This window comes from Buteo buteo, chromosome 14, assembly GCF_964188355.1.
Source record: "Buteo buteo chromosome 14, bButBut1.hap1.1, whole genome shotgun sequence".
Taxonomy (NCBI): Eukaryota; Metazoa; Chordata; class Aves; order Accipitriformes; family Accipitridae; genus Buteo; species Buteo buteo.
The window spans coordinates 31,481,090-31,495,940 of NC_134184.1; the positions used below are offsets into that span (position 1 = coordinate 31,481,090).

A 14,851-nucleotide genomic window follows, 5' to 3' on the forward strand; every position below is an offset into this window, starting at 1 on the left:
AAGTCTTGTGTTTTCTTTTGCTATTACTGGGGGTTTTTTTAGAGGAGAGGAGTACAGTTACATTCAAAGTTTAAAATTAATGCTTTTTACTTGCAGTGCTATTTTTAAAAGCGAGAAGATACAATGGAATAGGTGATGGCTGAGAAATGCAATATGAACAGAGAAGCATGGTTTTCATTTTTTCTGTTCTTTTCTTACTTAAAGGCGATAGTGTGCTGCTTTGCTTAAATTCTGGGTTGGCATTTCCACAACACATACAGTCAGAGTGGACATCCAAAGCTGACTTAACATGTTGTTCATGTCTGAAATCCCTGTCCTGAGCATTTGTCAAACGATGTACATCATCTAGAGCGTGCCGTGAGCCAGGCTGACCCAGCCGAGAGCCGGGAGCGTTCCCTACGCGCAGGACTCTGCATTTCCCTTTGTTCGGCTTCACGGCGTTCCGTCAGCCTGCGCCATCGGGCTTTGCCGGTTAATCTGGAGCTAGCTCGCATATCCCTCATACCATTCTGTGTCATGCCATTTACACTTAAAACTGCTGTTCTTAAAGCAAGTTTGAATTTTTTTGTGTGATTGGGATCTTTATAACGGCAGCTTTTGTAGGGGAGAGTGCAGGGTCAGATGTATCGTAGTACCTGCCGTTTCGAAGCTGGTTGCAGGAAAAGTTACGGGAGAGAAAAAAGGGGAGTAATACTCAAAAACAGACTGGAAGATCTCCCCCAAAATCCACTTCTAAGCTTCCACGATACGAGAACTGACATGTCTTTCTGACCAAATTTTAAGCATTGATTCATCAGGAAAGTAGGAATGTTTACTAGCATATTTGCGTGTTTGTGTGCAAAAAAAATAGCATTTAAAACAGTTTTTAAATAATACGCACCATAGCTGTCCAAAACTTTTGTCTTAGGTTAATGAAGTCAAGAGGCTTTGGGCTGATCTTATTTTTCATCTTTTAAAGGATCTTTTCTTAATATAGTGGGAGGATGCTTTACTGGTTTTGGAGCTATTATACAATTGTAAACATGCTATCATCCAGCTTCCTGCTATTGTCAATGTTTGGATCAAGATAAAATAATTTGTTTTAAAGGAAGTTTCTTAAATACACAATACTTTTTTTTTTTTTCTTCATGTGCATTTGGCTTAACTTAGAGTTTAGTCTTAGTGTAGGTGCCTTTTATATATAAAATGAAAAGTCTAATTGTTAATTTCCGAAAGCTGGCCTTTTTTAATCCATTCTTGATGGTACATGGCAGTCATGAACATCAAATAAAGCCTCGCGTAGATATAGGTTAGATGCTCATGTATAAATTACATTTACATAGCTACACTTGGGTATAGATGTAAGCAAGCAGGAAAACCCGCTGGGAAAACTCCAGCTACAGAGCAGAGGTTCAGGATGTTGCAATTGTGTGCGTGCAACGAAGGTCAAATATGTGTCAGGACAGGGTTACTGCTGCCTTCTCTGGAGCCCTGTATGACACGAGATTCACGCTGAAGTACTTTTAAGCACGTTTCCTACCTTTTCATGAGCGTACCGTTCCTATTTTCCATCAGTTAACATGAAACTTGTTAATATTTAAGTAAGCCTGGCATCGTCTTTAACTTGTTTTCAAAAGAAAACTCGGTAAGAAACTGTGATCTTTAACGGAGACACCAGCAAATGAGGCTGCTGAAGGGGTGGCAGAGGGAGGGAGAAATAGATTTGTTCTTACAGACGGGAGGTTTGTATGATCATGCTGCATGCCCGTGTCCCTAATAACTTTCAAGCCTGTTGGATGGCAAAAGGAAATTTATTTCTATCAGTAGTGTGAAAATAAGTGCGAGGAAGGAGGGAGAAACTCGTGTGTACTGAGGGAAAGCTCCTAGCATGCGCTCGTGTCTTATTAAATGCCAGGCAGTTCATGTGGGAAGAAGACCTAAAACACCCTGAGTGCAGGAAAAGCTCCCACTGGAACTCCTGCCCTCTTAGACAAAAAGTCAGTGAAGCATGGGACGCAAATTAATGAAAAAACCTAGCTCTAGGAGCTGCTTGGGCTTTTCTCCTTTTTTCATTTTTTAAATTAAAAAAAGAGTACAATAAACAAACATAGCTGTGCTGTACTGAAGAAAATGACATTTCTAGCCTGGTGAATTCTGGAAAAGGGTTAGCGTAAGAATGACCTCATTGGACAATTATCTTTGCAAATATTTTTAAAACTCCTTGTAAGAAAGAAAAGGAATCCTACTGCTGAGGCACACTTTGTCATTGCAGTAGGAAGATCAAAGGAGTGCCACTGTCCTATGCCACCGCGTTTATTTGGTGGAGGGGGCTGTGTTGCATCTCGTGGGTCCCAAGCAGCCTCTGATGATCAGTAGGTCTTTGCACGGGTAAGGGTCTTGTCACCAGCCGACGTGTGCGATCTGGGCTTGCAAAGCATGAAGAAAGCGCCGAGTTTTCCCTCCTCCTCCTCTAGGTGAAGTCTTGCAGCTTTAGGAAAGAGCCACGGGGCGAGAAGAAAACACTGAAGGCCTGCAGGACAGAAAATGCAAGAGTTTGGTTATCTGGTACAAGGAGAAGCTGCGGGGTTACCTGAAGCGACGCGCACAGATGTGCTGCGCTCGCAGAGACCAAAAGGAGGGGCTGGATCCGTTTCTTTGAAGAAGATAGTTTCCAGCTGAAGCAGAACGGTGGAAGCCAACAGAGGTTTCATCAAAGCCATCAACTGAGAGTAGCGTTGTCCTCTGGAAAGGTGGGTACACGCTTTTGTTGGTGTGAGCTGCGTGGGAGGATGGAAGTCTGACACGGCTGTGTTAGCAGAAGCCTGCGGTTTAGAAATAGCAGCAAAGCTGTACTCTTGCTGGCATTGTTTGTTCTGGTTGTAGGAGGATATTTTACTGTTACGGGGGAAGCACCATCAAAGAGCCTATGGCATTGTTTTCATGCTAAGAGTTTTGCTGAAATACCATACACAAATATTCTCACCTAATTAGGGTGTTTTACTGCCATGCCTTGGTAAAGAACGTCATCATCTTAGGCGCACTCTTAACAAAAAGAAAAAAACCCCAAGATCACAGGTAGATTTAATTCAGACAAATTCCTGACTGCTCACTATAGGCTACGGTTGCTAATTTTAAATTGGTTTTCAGGTTGTCGGTTAAACTTAATTTGTTTCCCGAGAACTGCTTCCAGTAGCGCATATTCTGCTTCTTGTGGGCTTAGGAAGTCTTGGAGGAGGAGGCAAGGGAAACGTCCTCGCTGGGGAGACTGCCAGCAGCAGGACAGGGTGTTGCCCGTGCCGGAGCACGCTTTCTCACGCGGAGAGAGGAAGCAGAACCTGGGACCGAGCAGGACAGGAAGGGAGGGATTGTAACGGGGTCATTAATGTGGCCCCATAATTGCAAGCAATAAGAGGGTTGTGGTTGGTTGGTTTGTTGACCTTTATTTCGTTACCGGTTTTGGCAGTACCAACCAAAACGAACTGCCCTGCGGAGGGGGCGCCAGGATGCCCGGGGTTTGGAGCGCTTTGCCTGCTGGGGACGCGCAGGACGGCGGCTGTGTGACAAAGCACGCGGCGTGATGCAGCTGTGTGCACAAAGGCAGGTTTTCTGCTCGCGTCCGGACACATTCCACGAGCGAGGAAAGCTGTAGCGGGAATGATTGTTTTTCTTCTGATGCAATTGCACTTGTACTAAGGCTTTGTTTGATAAATCGCATCAGTCAGGGATTTTATTTTTTAATAACCTGGTCCTTAATGCTAGCACAAATCTGGGGGTTTGCATATAGGTGCCATATACCTGCAGATGTTTCTCCATCCAGTGGCAATAGTCAGAGTGTCCTTTCAGATCCCACTACCAATTTGGTCAAATGCTTTATTGACAGAGATTCCTGCCTTAAACCCATCACTCTAGTATCTGAGACTCCAGCAGTGCACTGTGTAATGCTCTGAGAAGAGCAAGTCATGAATGTGTATAAATGTGGAGTGAAAAGTATTCTTTGTATTAATAATGTGTATATAGAGAGAGAGGCTTTGAACTGTTAAAGGATGCAGCACCTAACAAATACTTCTCTGTTTAGAGAGAAACGTGTTGAGGTTTGTCATGATCCCTATGGATTTTATGTCACTGAAGAAATACTAACTTTCAGAAATAGTTTTTACCCTTCCTATTTGAACTGAGTCTTTATGTAGGATACAACGATATTAGGGGCCAGGCTCACCAACAAGAAGTACAACCAGCCAGCTTCACCCCATCACACTGGTAATTTCCCACTTTGAAGGCAGAGCTGATGCCGGTGTGATTGCAGCAGCGTTACCAGGGGAGGTCATGCTGGGGAGTGGGAAATGCCTGCTTCAAACCACGGCCTTACGGTCCCCGGGGCGCTCCTGAAGCCAGACCATCACCGAATTCCACCCGTTTCTCCAGGTGCTGCTCCGCAGATGTCCTTCGTAAGGCCTGGGGCCCGTAGGGCAGCAGCTGGAGAAGAGCTGGCCCGCAGGGAGCTGGGGCAGGTCCGTCACCTCCTCGCTCCTGTTAGCGCTTATGCTGGGGCTTTGAGAGGGACAGCTGAGCTCCAGAATATAATCCATGAATTTTACAGCCTATGGCCTTTACTCAAGCAAAAATTCTGCCAATATTTAGTACTTGGACTAATACCCAGAAGCTCCCAATATAGTAGGTGTAGTGCATATGTTTCTGTCATGCATCTCCAGAAGAACTGATGTTACTGTAATTGTAACTTCAGTGATAGAGGTCTGTGATAACGTAGAAGTAAAAGCAGCTAGTCTTGGTAGACCATGAGGTGCACTGAAATCAGGTTTCCCCATCACAAATATTTCATTTTTATGAAAACTAAAAAAGTAGCAAGCTTCTACCATATCTGAGCAGTAAGAGTCAAAATGAAAAGGCTTGGTTTCATTTGCAATGAAAGCATGACTTCTATTCCCACCGGCAATTACCATGAAACTATAGCAACAGTTTCAAGTGAAAAAATTAAGATAATAAAATTACTTAAGATTGTGTAGCAGCTGGAAACAATGAGTCAGGACTGCCTGACTGGGCAATGTTTCACAGACTGCCATCTGTCTATGACCTACACTTTAAAAGCTGTTGTAGAAAGATGTTTCGAATAAAGATATTGTCAGGTCAGATGAGAAATTATCATTAATACTTTATTTGACCTTGCAGTGCTTCCTTTGTTCCTTTTTTTTTCTCCCCAGTAAGGGCTGCTTTTCTTCTTTCCTTCGTCATTTTATTCCAAAAGTCCGAAGGCTCCATTTGAAAGAAGACATTTTAAAATACAGAATTAAAACATTCAAATTAGTATATCTAACAATGGGAGAAAAAAAGCACAGCAGTTTATAGTTTTACACATGAATGTGCCTTTCTTTGGAAGTACATACATACACGTTAAGTCTTTTTACTGCAGTTTAGATGTAGGTACTCCATTTGAGGCTTGGGGATGGAGGACTAAAGGTTTATCTGCTGCCTCCTTCCTTCTCCCTCCAGTTGTAACTTGAAGCATTCTGTGATTATTTTTTTTGTTGTACCTGCTTATGGAGGGGAGCCTTAAGTGCCTTGCTTGATGAAAAGGTGCATAAAATTTGACTTGAGAAGGTGCTTGGTGCGCTAACAATTTTAGAAAATTAGTATTTACACTGAGGCTGGCTGTCAACTCTTTAAAAGGATATCATGTTCCCTAAGCATTAACGCACAGGGAGTAATCAGAGCAACACAAATGCTTTGCCTATCGTTTGGATGATCTAGGGCCTGGCCCTAAAAGCAGCTAAAGCAGCTGTGAGGGAAGCTACCCAGGAGGGTGTGTTTCCTTCTTGCTGACAGCTGGGAGGGTCTCCACTGGCTGTGACCAAGTTTTCCGAGATGCTTCGCTCCCATTTTAAATTCTCCTGTGCTCTTAAAGCCAGTTGTGAGGAGACGGCAATGGACTCATCTGTGGTTTAGGGTTTTAGCTTACTTTTCCAAGCTGGTAGATGTGCCTGGTTGTCTGTGGTTCAACTGTAGACAACATGCAGTCCTAGAGCATCTGTTATCATCCACAGCATCTGGTATCATCCGATTACAAGAAGTATTTAAATGTGCTTAGAAGCAGGGTAAAGTTACTGTCGTAGTTTTACTAGAATCATAATAAGGAATGTCTAAATCCCACTACAGTCTACAACTCGAACATTTCATTTGGAGTTCACGTACTTGGATTTGCCTTAGAAAGCCCATTTGTTCTGTATTCACTTTACTGTAACTGGTTTAATTCTAATTACGAACCAGACAAATAGACTGTTCTCCTGTTTTCAAATAAGTTAATGAAGAAAAAGCCTGAACGAATGAATGAAGTGTGTGAATCTTAAAAATACTAGTGAATTTTTATTGTATACCATAGTTTACTCATGGTTTGTTTTGTTTTGTTTTTTTTTTTAATCCAGAGCTTTGACAGCAATCTCACTAAAACCAGCTGCTTTACAGACAAATGATAAATATGTGCATGAGTAAGAGTCCTTACATACAAATATTTTTGCTTTTTCTAAGAAGTTGTCATCATAAAAATCTGGAAATAAATGTGCTCGTTTGCAGAAGTGATCTGCCTTCTAAACGTGGCTGTGCAATTGCAGACAATAGAGCAGATTTTTAAGACCTGTGAATCGGGGCACTGAATTAATTGGCTTAAAATCCAGAAGATGCCCAAAGCCTGGAGAATTTCTTAACGTTAAGCGTAATTGTAATGCAGAGCGTTAAAAGCAGTATTTTAGTTAGGACTCGGATGAACGTCAGGTCATGAAGGATTTGCAATTTCTGTCCTGCTCCGCACGCCTATAGTTAGTTATTTTTATGTATATAGGTCTATGGTTCTGCCCACGTCGTAGAAAAGACGTATCGACCGCCTCCAGGTTGCTGAGTACCTGAAATACCAGAAAGAGCTAGGCTATCGTCTCTGGAGTGACCGAAGGACCCCGGAGGACGCCTGACGCCGAGGCTGCAAGTGCTCGTTCTGTGAGGAAGGGGCATCGACCACCTCACCGAGACGTCCCTTCTGGTCACCGCCTGGGACGGTCGGTTTACCGCCGCTCCTTTTCTTGCTGCGTCCCCAGCTTTGACTCACTCCAGCTGTGAATGGAAAAAAAAACCGAAAAACGAGTCCGGGAGGGCGAGAGACGCCGCCGTAGCCATGAGGGAGAGCCCTCCCCGCCGCCATCCCACCGCTCCCTCAGGGAGCTAAGCCCCGCCCCTCCCTCCCCCCCCTCCAATTACCGGCGGCCGCAGCCAGCGGAGCCGCCTCCCATTGGCTAAGCGCGGAGGAAAGGCGCGCGCTCATTGGCTGAGCGCTTAGCGCGGGAAGCTCCTCCCTTCCCTCTTCCCCAGGCGCGCCGAGCCGGTTCGTGTTTGGGGGGGGGGGGGGGCGGAGGGCGCGGTCGCCGTTCCTCGCCGGTGGGTGGGGTGGGGGAGCGGCAGCCGGCCCGGAAGTGACGGCAGAGCGGTTTGGCGGTGACGCAGTTTTCCCGCGGTTGAGGGCGGCGGGCAGCGAGAAGAGGAGAGCGGAGCGTTTGAGGGCGGCGGGGCCTAACGCCCGCCCGTGGGCCTTAACGCCCCCCCCCCCGTGGGCCTCTATGCCGCCCAAGCCCCCCCGCAGGGCGGCGGCCGCCGCCGTCAGGAACCAACGCGTCAGCCCTGACGGCGGCTCCGCTCCCGTCCCCACCGCCCCCACACGGTAAAACGTCCCCGTCCCGGGCCGGGACCGTCGTTGGGGGGGGGGGGGGGTGAGGGGTGTGTGGTAGGCCCGGGGTGCGCTGCTGGGGGTCTCTGAGGCACCTGGGGGTCTCTGAGGTACCTGGGGGTGGGGGGGGGACGACACGGGGGAAGGGGTTGTGGTGCTTCCCGGGGGGGGGGTGGTCGTTGTCACCCCGAGGGGGGTCGTTGTCACCCCCAGGGTGCCCCTTTGGCAGCTGTTGAGGTGGGTAGTGGGTGTACTGGAGGAGGAGGGGGGGGGGGTCCCCGCCGTTGTCGTCCCCGCCGTTGTCGTCCCCGCCGTTGACATCTTCTCACCCCTTAGGCTCGATATCGGCGAAGCGGACTTCGTCGGGCTCTGCGATGCTCTGAAGGTGTCGGAGAGGGTGAGGGAGAAGGCGTGGAAGACGTACGAGAGCTTAACGGCTGCAGATGGAGCTCCGGTGAGTACCGGCTGCTTGGGAGTTGGATCTCCGTTCTGGGGTCTAGTCGCGTGCCTGAGCTGAAATATCAGCCCGTAACGTTGCCAGACTGGGGGCCAAGTGTCCCGCAGCCAAGGGTTGTGTGGTGTGGGTTTGTTTTTTCCAAGCGCAGTTAGGCTGAAGTTGGAGGTTGCCACGTGCACATCTATATAAACCGGTTTCTAGATACCTCCCTTATTTTGTTAATGTTTTCCAGTAAAGGCATGGACACAAGAATTCTTTTAGGTTACTAATAAATGACACTAGAAAACAACACCATGTCATCAGCTAATCCTTCAAGCCGCAGGTTGTTTCAAATATGTCTGAGTTGGCTTTATGCAGGTCATCTCGTCGTGTGTTTCTCTGTATTTCTTCCCGCTGCGTCCTTTTTTTCTGAGGCTGCAGAAAGTGTCTGGAGATGACTATTGCAGAGAAATCTTAAACTTTTTTCCTACTGCATAATATTAATCTGTATGTACTTATCATTCAGGTATTTCCGTTCAAAGTTAGTCATTGGGCATGTGTAAACAGAGTAAAATGTTATGTCCTTTCCTGATTTTTTTTTCCCCTTCTTCTCAGTGTATTATTGCTGTCTCAACAAGCTGACTCAGGGAACAGCTACAATACAATTAAATCACAACCAAAGCTTTGTTATACAGACCTGAATTAGATTCAGAATACCTCGTTGGGGTATTATTCCCACCATGTGGGCTAGCATCCATGTATTTGTTGCAACTTCTCCTTATTCTTCTGCAGCTTGAGCTGACATGCCGCAGCTATGCTGTCACTAGTAATACCTTATTGTCTGTGGGTTTTAAACTGCAGTGTGTGTATACCAGCTCTTGATGCATTTGAGTTTTGCAACACAATACAGTAACAGTGTGGGAGAGAGACTGTGTACAGCTTTTTCAGTAACAGATACAATTTCTGGCCATGGATGTTCCCAGGGAACGTTCACTTAAAAGCATAGTCGAACTCCTCTATATGGACTAAAACAGAAGCAGTCAGTTCTATTGAGTGAAAAAAACAAGGCAGGTTTCAGTGTATTTCTGCAAGTTTCACTCGCAGGTGGAATTTTGTTTTCACTGATCATTACTTAGCAGTGGCCAGATAAGATACAGGGTGTTTGAAACCCTTCCTTTCAGCATCTGAAGGTGACCTACCTCCTTTACCTGGCCAGAACAGGGCAAGGACTTCATTGTGACATACAGATAATATTTATTGTCTTGCACTTAAGGCCTATGCTAAGAGCCTTTCAGCATGTAGCAGAAAGTCTGCGTTACATTGTGGTTCAATCTAAGGCCTTTTCCTCAAACTTTTGGAGGTATCGGCAAGGTGTGGAAGTGAGGAAGCTGGCAAGCACGTGCCTCCGTGGGGACCTGAGACCAGTGCAGGCTTCACCTGAGTGTGAAGTCAAGCGAATTAACAACCTGGCCGATTGCTGCTGCTCTTTCTGAGTCAAGCTGTTATCATGGGGAGCCCAGCTTCTCAGGGTGGCTCTGGTTCAGGTTGCAGGGACTCAGGAGGAGGCTGTATATAAATGCCCGCTCCTTTCTCCTCCTCTGGTAAAGGTAATGCGCTGGCAGGTCTGTCCCAGGGTTTGTCCTGCAAGCACCAGCTGCCTCTGTTTTAAACAATGTGGTTCAGTGCTAACCTGTTCAGTTCTGAACTGGAACAGAAGCTGCTTATGTAGCAGCTTTCTGTTCTCGAGCAAAAAGGGAAATAGCAGGACACCAGCTGAGACAAATACCTACCAGAACACTTCTGTTTAACCCTGTAGTTGGCTTGACTTGGGGAAGGTTTAAATCATCAGGCCACCAATAGAAATAGAGGCAGCATCTAATGATCGCACTTTCAAGGCACTTACAGAGCATAAAGACCTGAAACCATACTTTCCCTGGCACACTGGCCTTGTTCTTTGTGGTTGATCTCAGAATTGTGCCTGCCAAGCCTCTGAGGACGTAGAGGGGACTCACAGCGCTAACTAGGAAGCGGCGTGGCCCAGACAGAAGGTACTGTGGTAACAGGCAGAGATTCAGTGTGCAAATGTGGGCTTGGACCTAGTCTGAGCACCTGCTCTATCCTTTCTCAGTGAATATTTAGTGAGTTAAAGGGAAAACATCTCCTAGTACTCTCCTTTTTAGGTCACTTAGGGTACATGTAACCATGTGCAAAGAGACTCTGCAAACAAGGTATATGCAGCTTAAAAATACGAAGCAATTATTTTTGGCGCATGCACACAAAAGATTGCTCCTAGCAATGTAGTGACCTATCAGCTGAAGTGTGCCTGCACTTCAGTGAGACACCTAAACAGCCTTTGCTGGCCAGGTAGGCATCAGTCAGGAGGAGAAGGCTTGGTGTCTGCTGCTCCCTGGAATGAATCCTCTGTGCTATTACCCACTGAAGCCACTGGCACCACCAAAACTGGCTGGTTTGCTGCTTTTTTTCCTTCAGCATGTCACACCTTTCCACGCTGATATTTTTTGTTTTGAATCTTTGAGCTACCAGGGATCCCACTTCTGTCTGAAATGTCACCTTTCTTATCTTGCATAGCTCTGCACTGCAGCTTTTTTTCCAGTGCTCTCAACTTACCTGTTTCTGCAGCAATTTGAGTCAAGGGTATACAGCTGCACCCTATCACAGCTGAACCCCTGTGAGAGGTGTGGAGGAAAGTGACAGGAGAGAGAGATGCGTACACGATCTTCCTGGAAAATTGAGGCTGACTTGTAGCTGGAAAAACTAGACCTGCAGAGAGAGATTGTTCAAACCACTACGACTGTCTGTTAAATATGGTGGTAAAGTTTTCCTCTATGACAACCAGAGTTTAATTACACTCTTCTGCAATAAAATCATAACTTGAAATCTCTGAGACAAAACCCCAAACGCTGGTTCCAGAAATGCTGTACTGAATCAACACTGTTGGTATACGGTGTAAAGGAAGGTACCCAATGCATGACCAGAAAGATGTTTTATTTTACATTCTTTTTGTATCTGGTGAACTCCCGCGCAAGTTTACTGTAAACATGGAAGTGTATGTATAAATAAGAGCTGCTGCATTAGTGACATACAAAGACTTTTGCTCTTTCTATCATATCTCTTGTTTACCAAACCAAGCTACCTAGATAAGCAAAATATTTGATTTAGAGTTGTAGTTTTTACCGTCTTAATTTCAAAACTCTTCTACACTGACAGTTGTTGACTTAGAAAATTGGCTCTGATGCTTGCTTCTCTTGTACTTGTGGTTTTTTTTTTTATAACTGTCCTGAAATCTGTGTTATGAATCAATAGTGCCTGTAAACTCTAGATGGAGTAAATAGACTTAGTGGAATTACTGATGTGCTTTGGTGAGCAGCATGTGATTGTTGGTGTAAGAAAGACTAGGAGAGGTCCTGGAAGTCATACTAATACTGTTAGGAAAAGGTTCAGGGCTTTGTTGTGTTCTGCTACTGTTTGTTTTGGTAAAGAACATCAAAATGAGAATCTGAAGTAGCATATTGGGTGATGTAAGCAGGAAAAAGAAACTTGAGTGAATTGTTGCTTAATATATTGGAAAGAAGCAACATAAGGAGCAGATGACACAGTGACTAAATTGGAACCGAACTTCTGCAACAAAAATTAAAGTGGTTTAGGAAATTGATAGAAGTTGAAGTCTGCCAAGGACCTTGAGGCACAGGGTCTGGTGTGCTTCAACCTCATCAACCCAACTTGCTGTAGGATGTGGTGCATGGGCAGGCGCTTTGTTTTTTGTTTGCTGTTCATAGCACTGTTTGGGAAATGTGGCCCACTGTTCTGCTGCTGCTGCTGCTCAGACTCGTGAATTCCTGAGTTATTTTTATCAAGTGCCTGTCTAACCCACTATTAAAAAATTCTGATGATGAAAGATCTGCAGTCTGCATAGTTAATCCTTCCTAGTTTAACTTTCTTTGCTCATGATTTTTTTTTCCCCAAGTACTACGCTAATCTGTTTCTGTGTTATAATTCAAGCCAGTGGTAATTATTCTGTGCCCCATGGATGTGAGAATGTATTAATTGCTGCCTTACTCCCCCCCCCCGCCCCAAAGTCTCTAGCATCTGAAGATGTTTCTCTCATCTTTCCTTGTTTGTAATTGCTCATCTTACATTCTGAAATTATCTCCAACTGGTGGCTTACACTGGTATGCAGATACTGCAGAGCACTTGATTCACGTGAGAGTTGAACTGTGTTCTTAGTGAAGAAAACTTAAACGATGAACTGTAGCTAAAGTGGAGGAATGAAATGATGAGTTCTTAAATATATCAAGGTTGCTCTCTATAGGCTGAAAAGCTAGTGATGAGCAGGTCAAGTGTTCCCAATCCATAAAATTTCACATTTAAATTAAATCACTTCCTCTTGGTTGTAATTTCTGATGAAAAGGAAAACACTGTAGTTGGTAAACCACCTCATCCTCATGTTAAAAGGCACACAGAGGCTTCTTGCTTTTGTCAAAAGCATGAAACACATAGGAGCTAATAAAGTCTTTTCTGTCTGTAGGGCTTTGTTTCTTATTTATAGAACTGCAGCTAAACTGAACCTGAATCCACTGGAGCTTTGGGTGGATGAGCAAAATAACAGATATTTTAGGATCCTCTGTTATTAAACAAAAACAAAGAGCTACTGAAAGTCTGGAAGCAAACATAAATCATCACCGTGGCCTCTTGCTGGTCGTATTCAGTATCTTAGTAGCAGGTGCATTGCATGTGTGTGTTGTGCCCTTGCACTTTAAAAGCACAGCTAACTGGCATACAGTTTCTTCTTTTACTCATCATCTGCCCATCCTGGGAAAAGACTGTTGTCCCCTCTGGTCTTGCTACCTGCAAAAGAAGTGTAGTGGGAAGTTTTCATATCAGAAGAACTGTTTTCATCAGTTCAATGCTTTCTGTTGACTTCCATTACTTTTAGCTAGTGTTATGTTTGAGTTTGATTTAATCTGTTGAGAACTAATAGTAATCTTCCATTCCAGACAACAGTGTGCAACAGAAAATTTAAAACCGTTATTGCTGAAAAATGGAGGATCTAACTGTCGTTACGCAGAACTTCTTATATGCAGACAGTGGGTACAGTATTCGCTTTCAGAATTTTTTTCTAGGAAATTTTTCCTACAAGTCTTAATTCTGATCAGTTTTCTATCGTGAATGCTTCTTGATTCTTTTTTCCTGCCATCTTCCCCCCCTGTAATCATAAACATATCTGTGAATGTTTCTTGTACCATCTAGCTAGTTGCCTATATTGATTAGGACGTGGTGGCTGAGGTTTTGGTGAGCCAACAAATTCCACCTCTTCCCCTTCAAAAATCAGGTTTTTGCTATTTATGTCATGACATCCTATATCCCATTTGATTCAAATACCCATCTGCGTTTGCATATTTCTCATGTACATTTCTCTTGACCTTCTTTTGCACAACATCATTGGAAGTTTCTATTCCTGGATCACTTTCGTAGGCTGTCATCAAAACTGTTATCAGTGTTGGCAGAATAATAAACATCTCTAACTGCAAACTAGAGCTGAGACTTCCTGTGACCATCTCCTCGTGACTGGCTTAGCACTGGAGAACCTCTTGAGGTAGAGAACAGAAGTTATTTCTGTTACTGCCTTTAACACCTTGCAACATCTGGAAAGAAGAGAGCCAAGAATCGCATTTCACAGTAGTTCAGTTTGATGAGCACTTTAAGCCTATGACTCCTCCACATTGTTTTCCCTAGAATTAGGCAAACTGATGATCTGCTAAAAATAGATTAAATAGTAGTAACAGTAAGTCCAGAATGAGAGAGAAATATTTTGAAAGAGTTTGTGAGAGTTTTAAATCTTTTCCTACAGAAACCTATATTGATTCAACAGAACTGACCTACATTGCCCAAACTTGCAGCACTCGTTCCCCAGAATCCTAAATTAAAAAAAGGAAGGAAATCTATGTAGACTATTAGGTGCTAAGTAATCTTTTAGTTAGTGATTGGTGGGCTTTGATTCACAGTAAGTTGAAATAAGATCGCTAGAAGTCATCTTATTGGAACTGGCGGCCAAGGAGAAACGTCGAGCCGTTGTCCTGCCTGTTTTCTGTAGTGGTGCTGTATCAACAAAGATCTTAAGTCAGACTGCGGTCAAGAAGAAAACCCTCAGAAACGAACTTCTGGCTGTGAATTTGTCTTGCGTCTATTCCCATGCCCTCAAGTCCATCTGGGATGAATCGTCTGGCTTTGGCTGTAAACAAACCGTTAATTTGTGTCATAGGATTGGCTCCCCTGGAGTTATGACACTGGCAAAATAGTTGAACGGGGTGATGCTGCTGCATTTTTGTTCTGCAGTCAGCATTAACTCATTTGTGTAGGAAAGAACTTGAAAAATGTTTGTGAGCTTTGGGAGAGAAGGGGTATGAAGAGGAGAATATTCAGGACTCTGACTTGTCAGGAAGACCTCTTCTTAACTCTTCTCCTCTTCTCCTACCCCATGATGTTTATATTTCATGTATTAAAATCACTAAAATCTTCATGCATGGGTATGAGCAGATGGGTGTTTTAACCAGCAGTAGCTGGTGGGATAGTCCCAGCCTGGTGTTCTTTCACATTTTCCTCTCCTCCCTCCCTGCCTCAGCTGATGTTAAGAGGCGGCACGCTCGGGTGCTGCTCACCTTTTCTTTGCTACTAGAAAAAAATCACAATCTATTTGT

The 14,851-nt window shown here is 44.5% G+C and overlaps 1 protein-coding gene across 2 annotated transcripts in view; it reads left to right on the forward strand.

The window, feature by feature from the left end:
* Nucleotides 1-7,491: 7,491 nt before the first annotated feature.
* The window catches only part of RB1 (RB transcriptional corepressor 1), a 78,555-nt gene continuing 71,195 nt past the window's right edge, over nucleotides 7,492-14,851 (forward strand). For both annotated transcript variants that reach the window (XM_075046217.1, XM_075046218.1), the window contains exons 1-2: nucleotides 7,492-7,693; nucleotides 8,036-8,153. In XM_075046217.1, coding sequence (XP_074902318.1) covers nucleotides 7,593-7,693; nucleotides 8,036-8,153 — 219 coding nt within the window. In that variant the 5' untranslated portion in view covers nucleotides 7,492-7,592. The remainder of the gene's footprint in view (nucleotides 7,694-8,035; nucleotides 8,154-14,851) is intronic.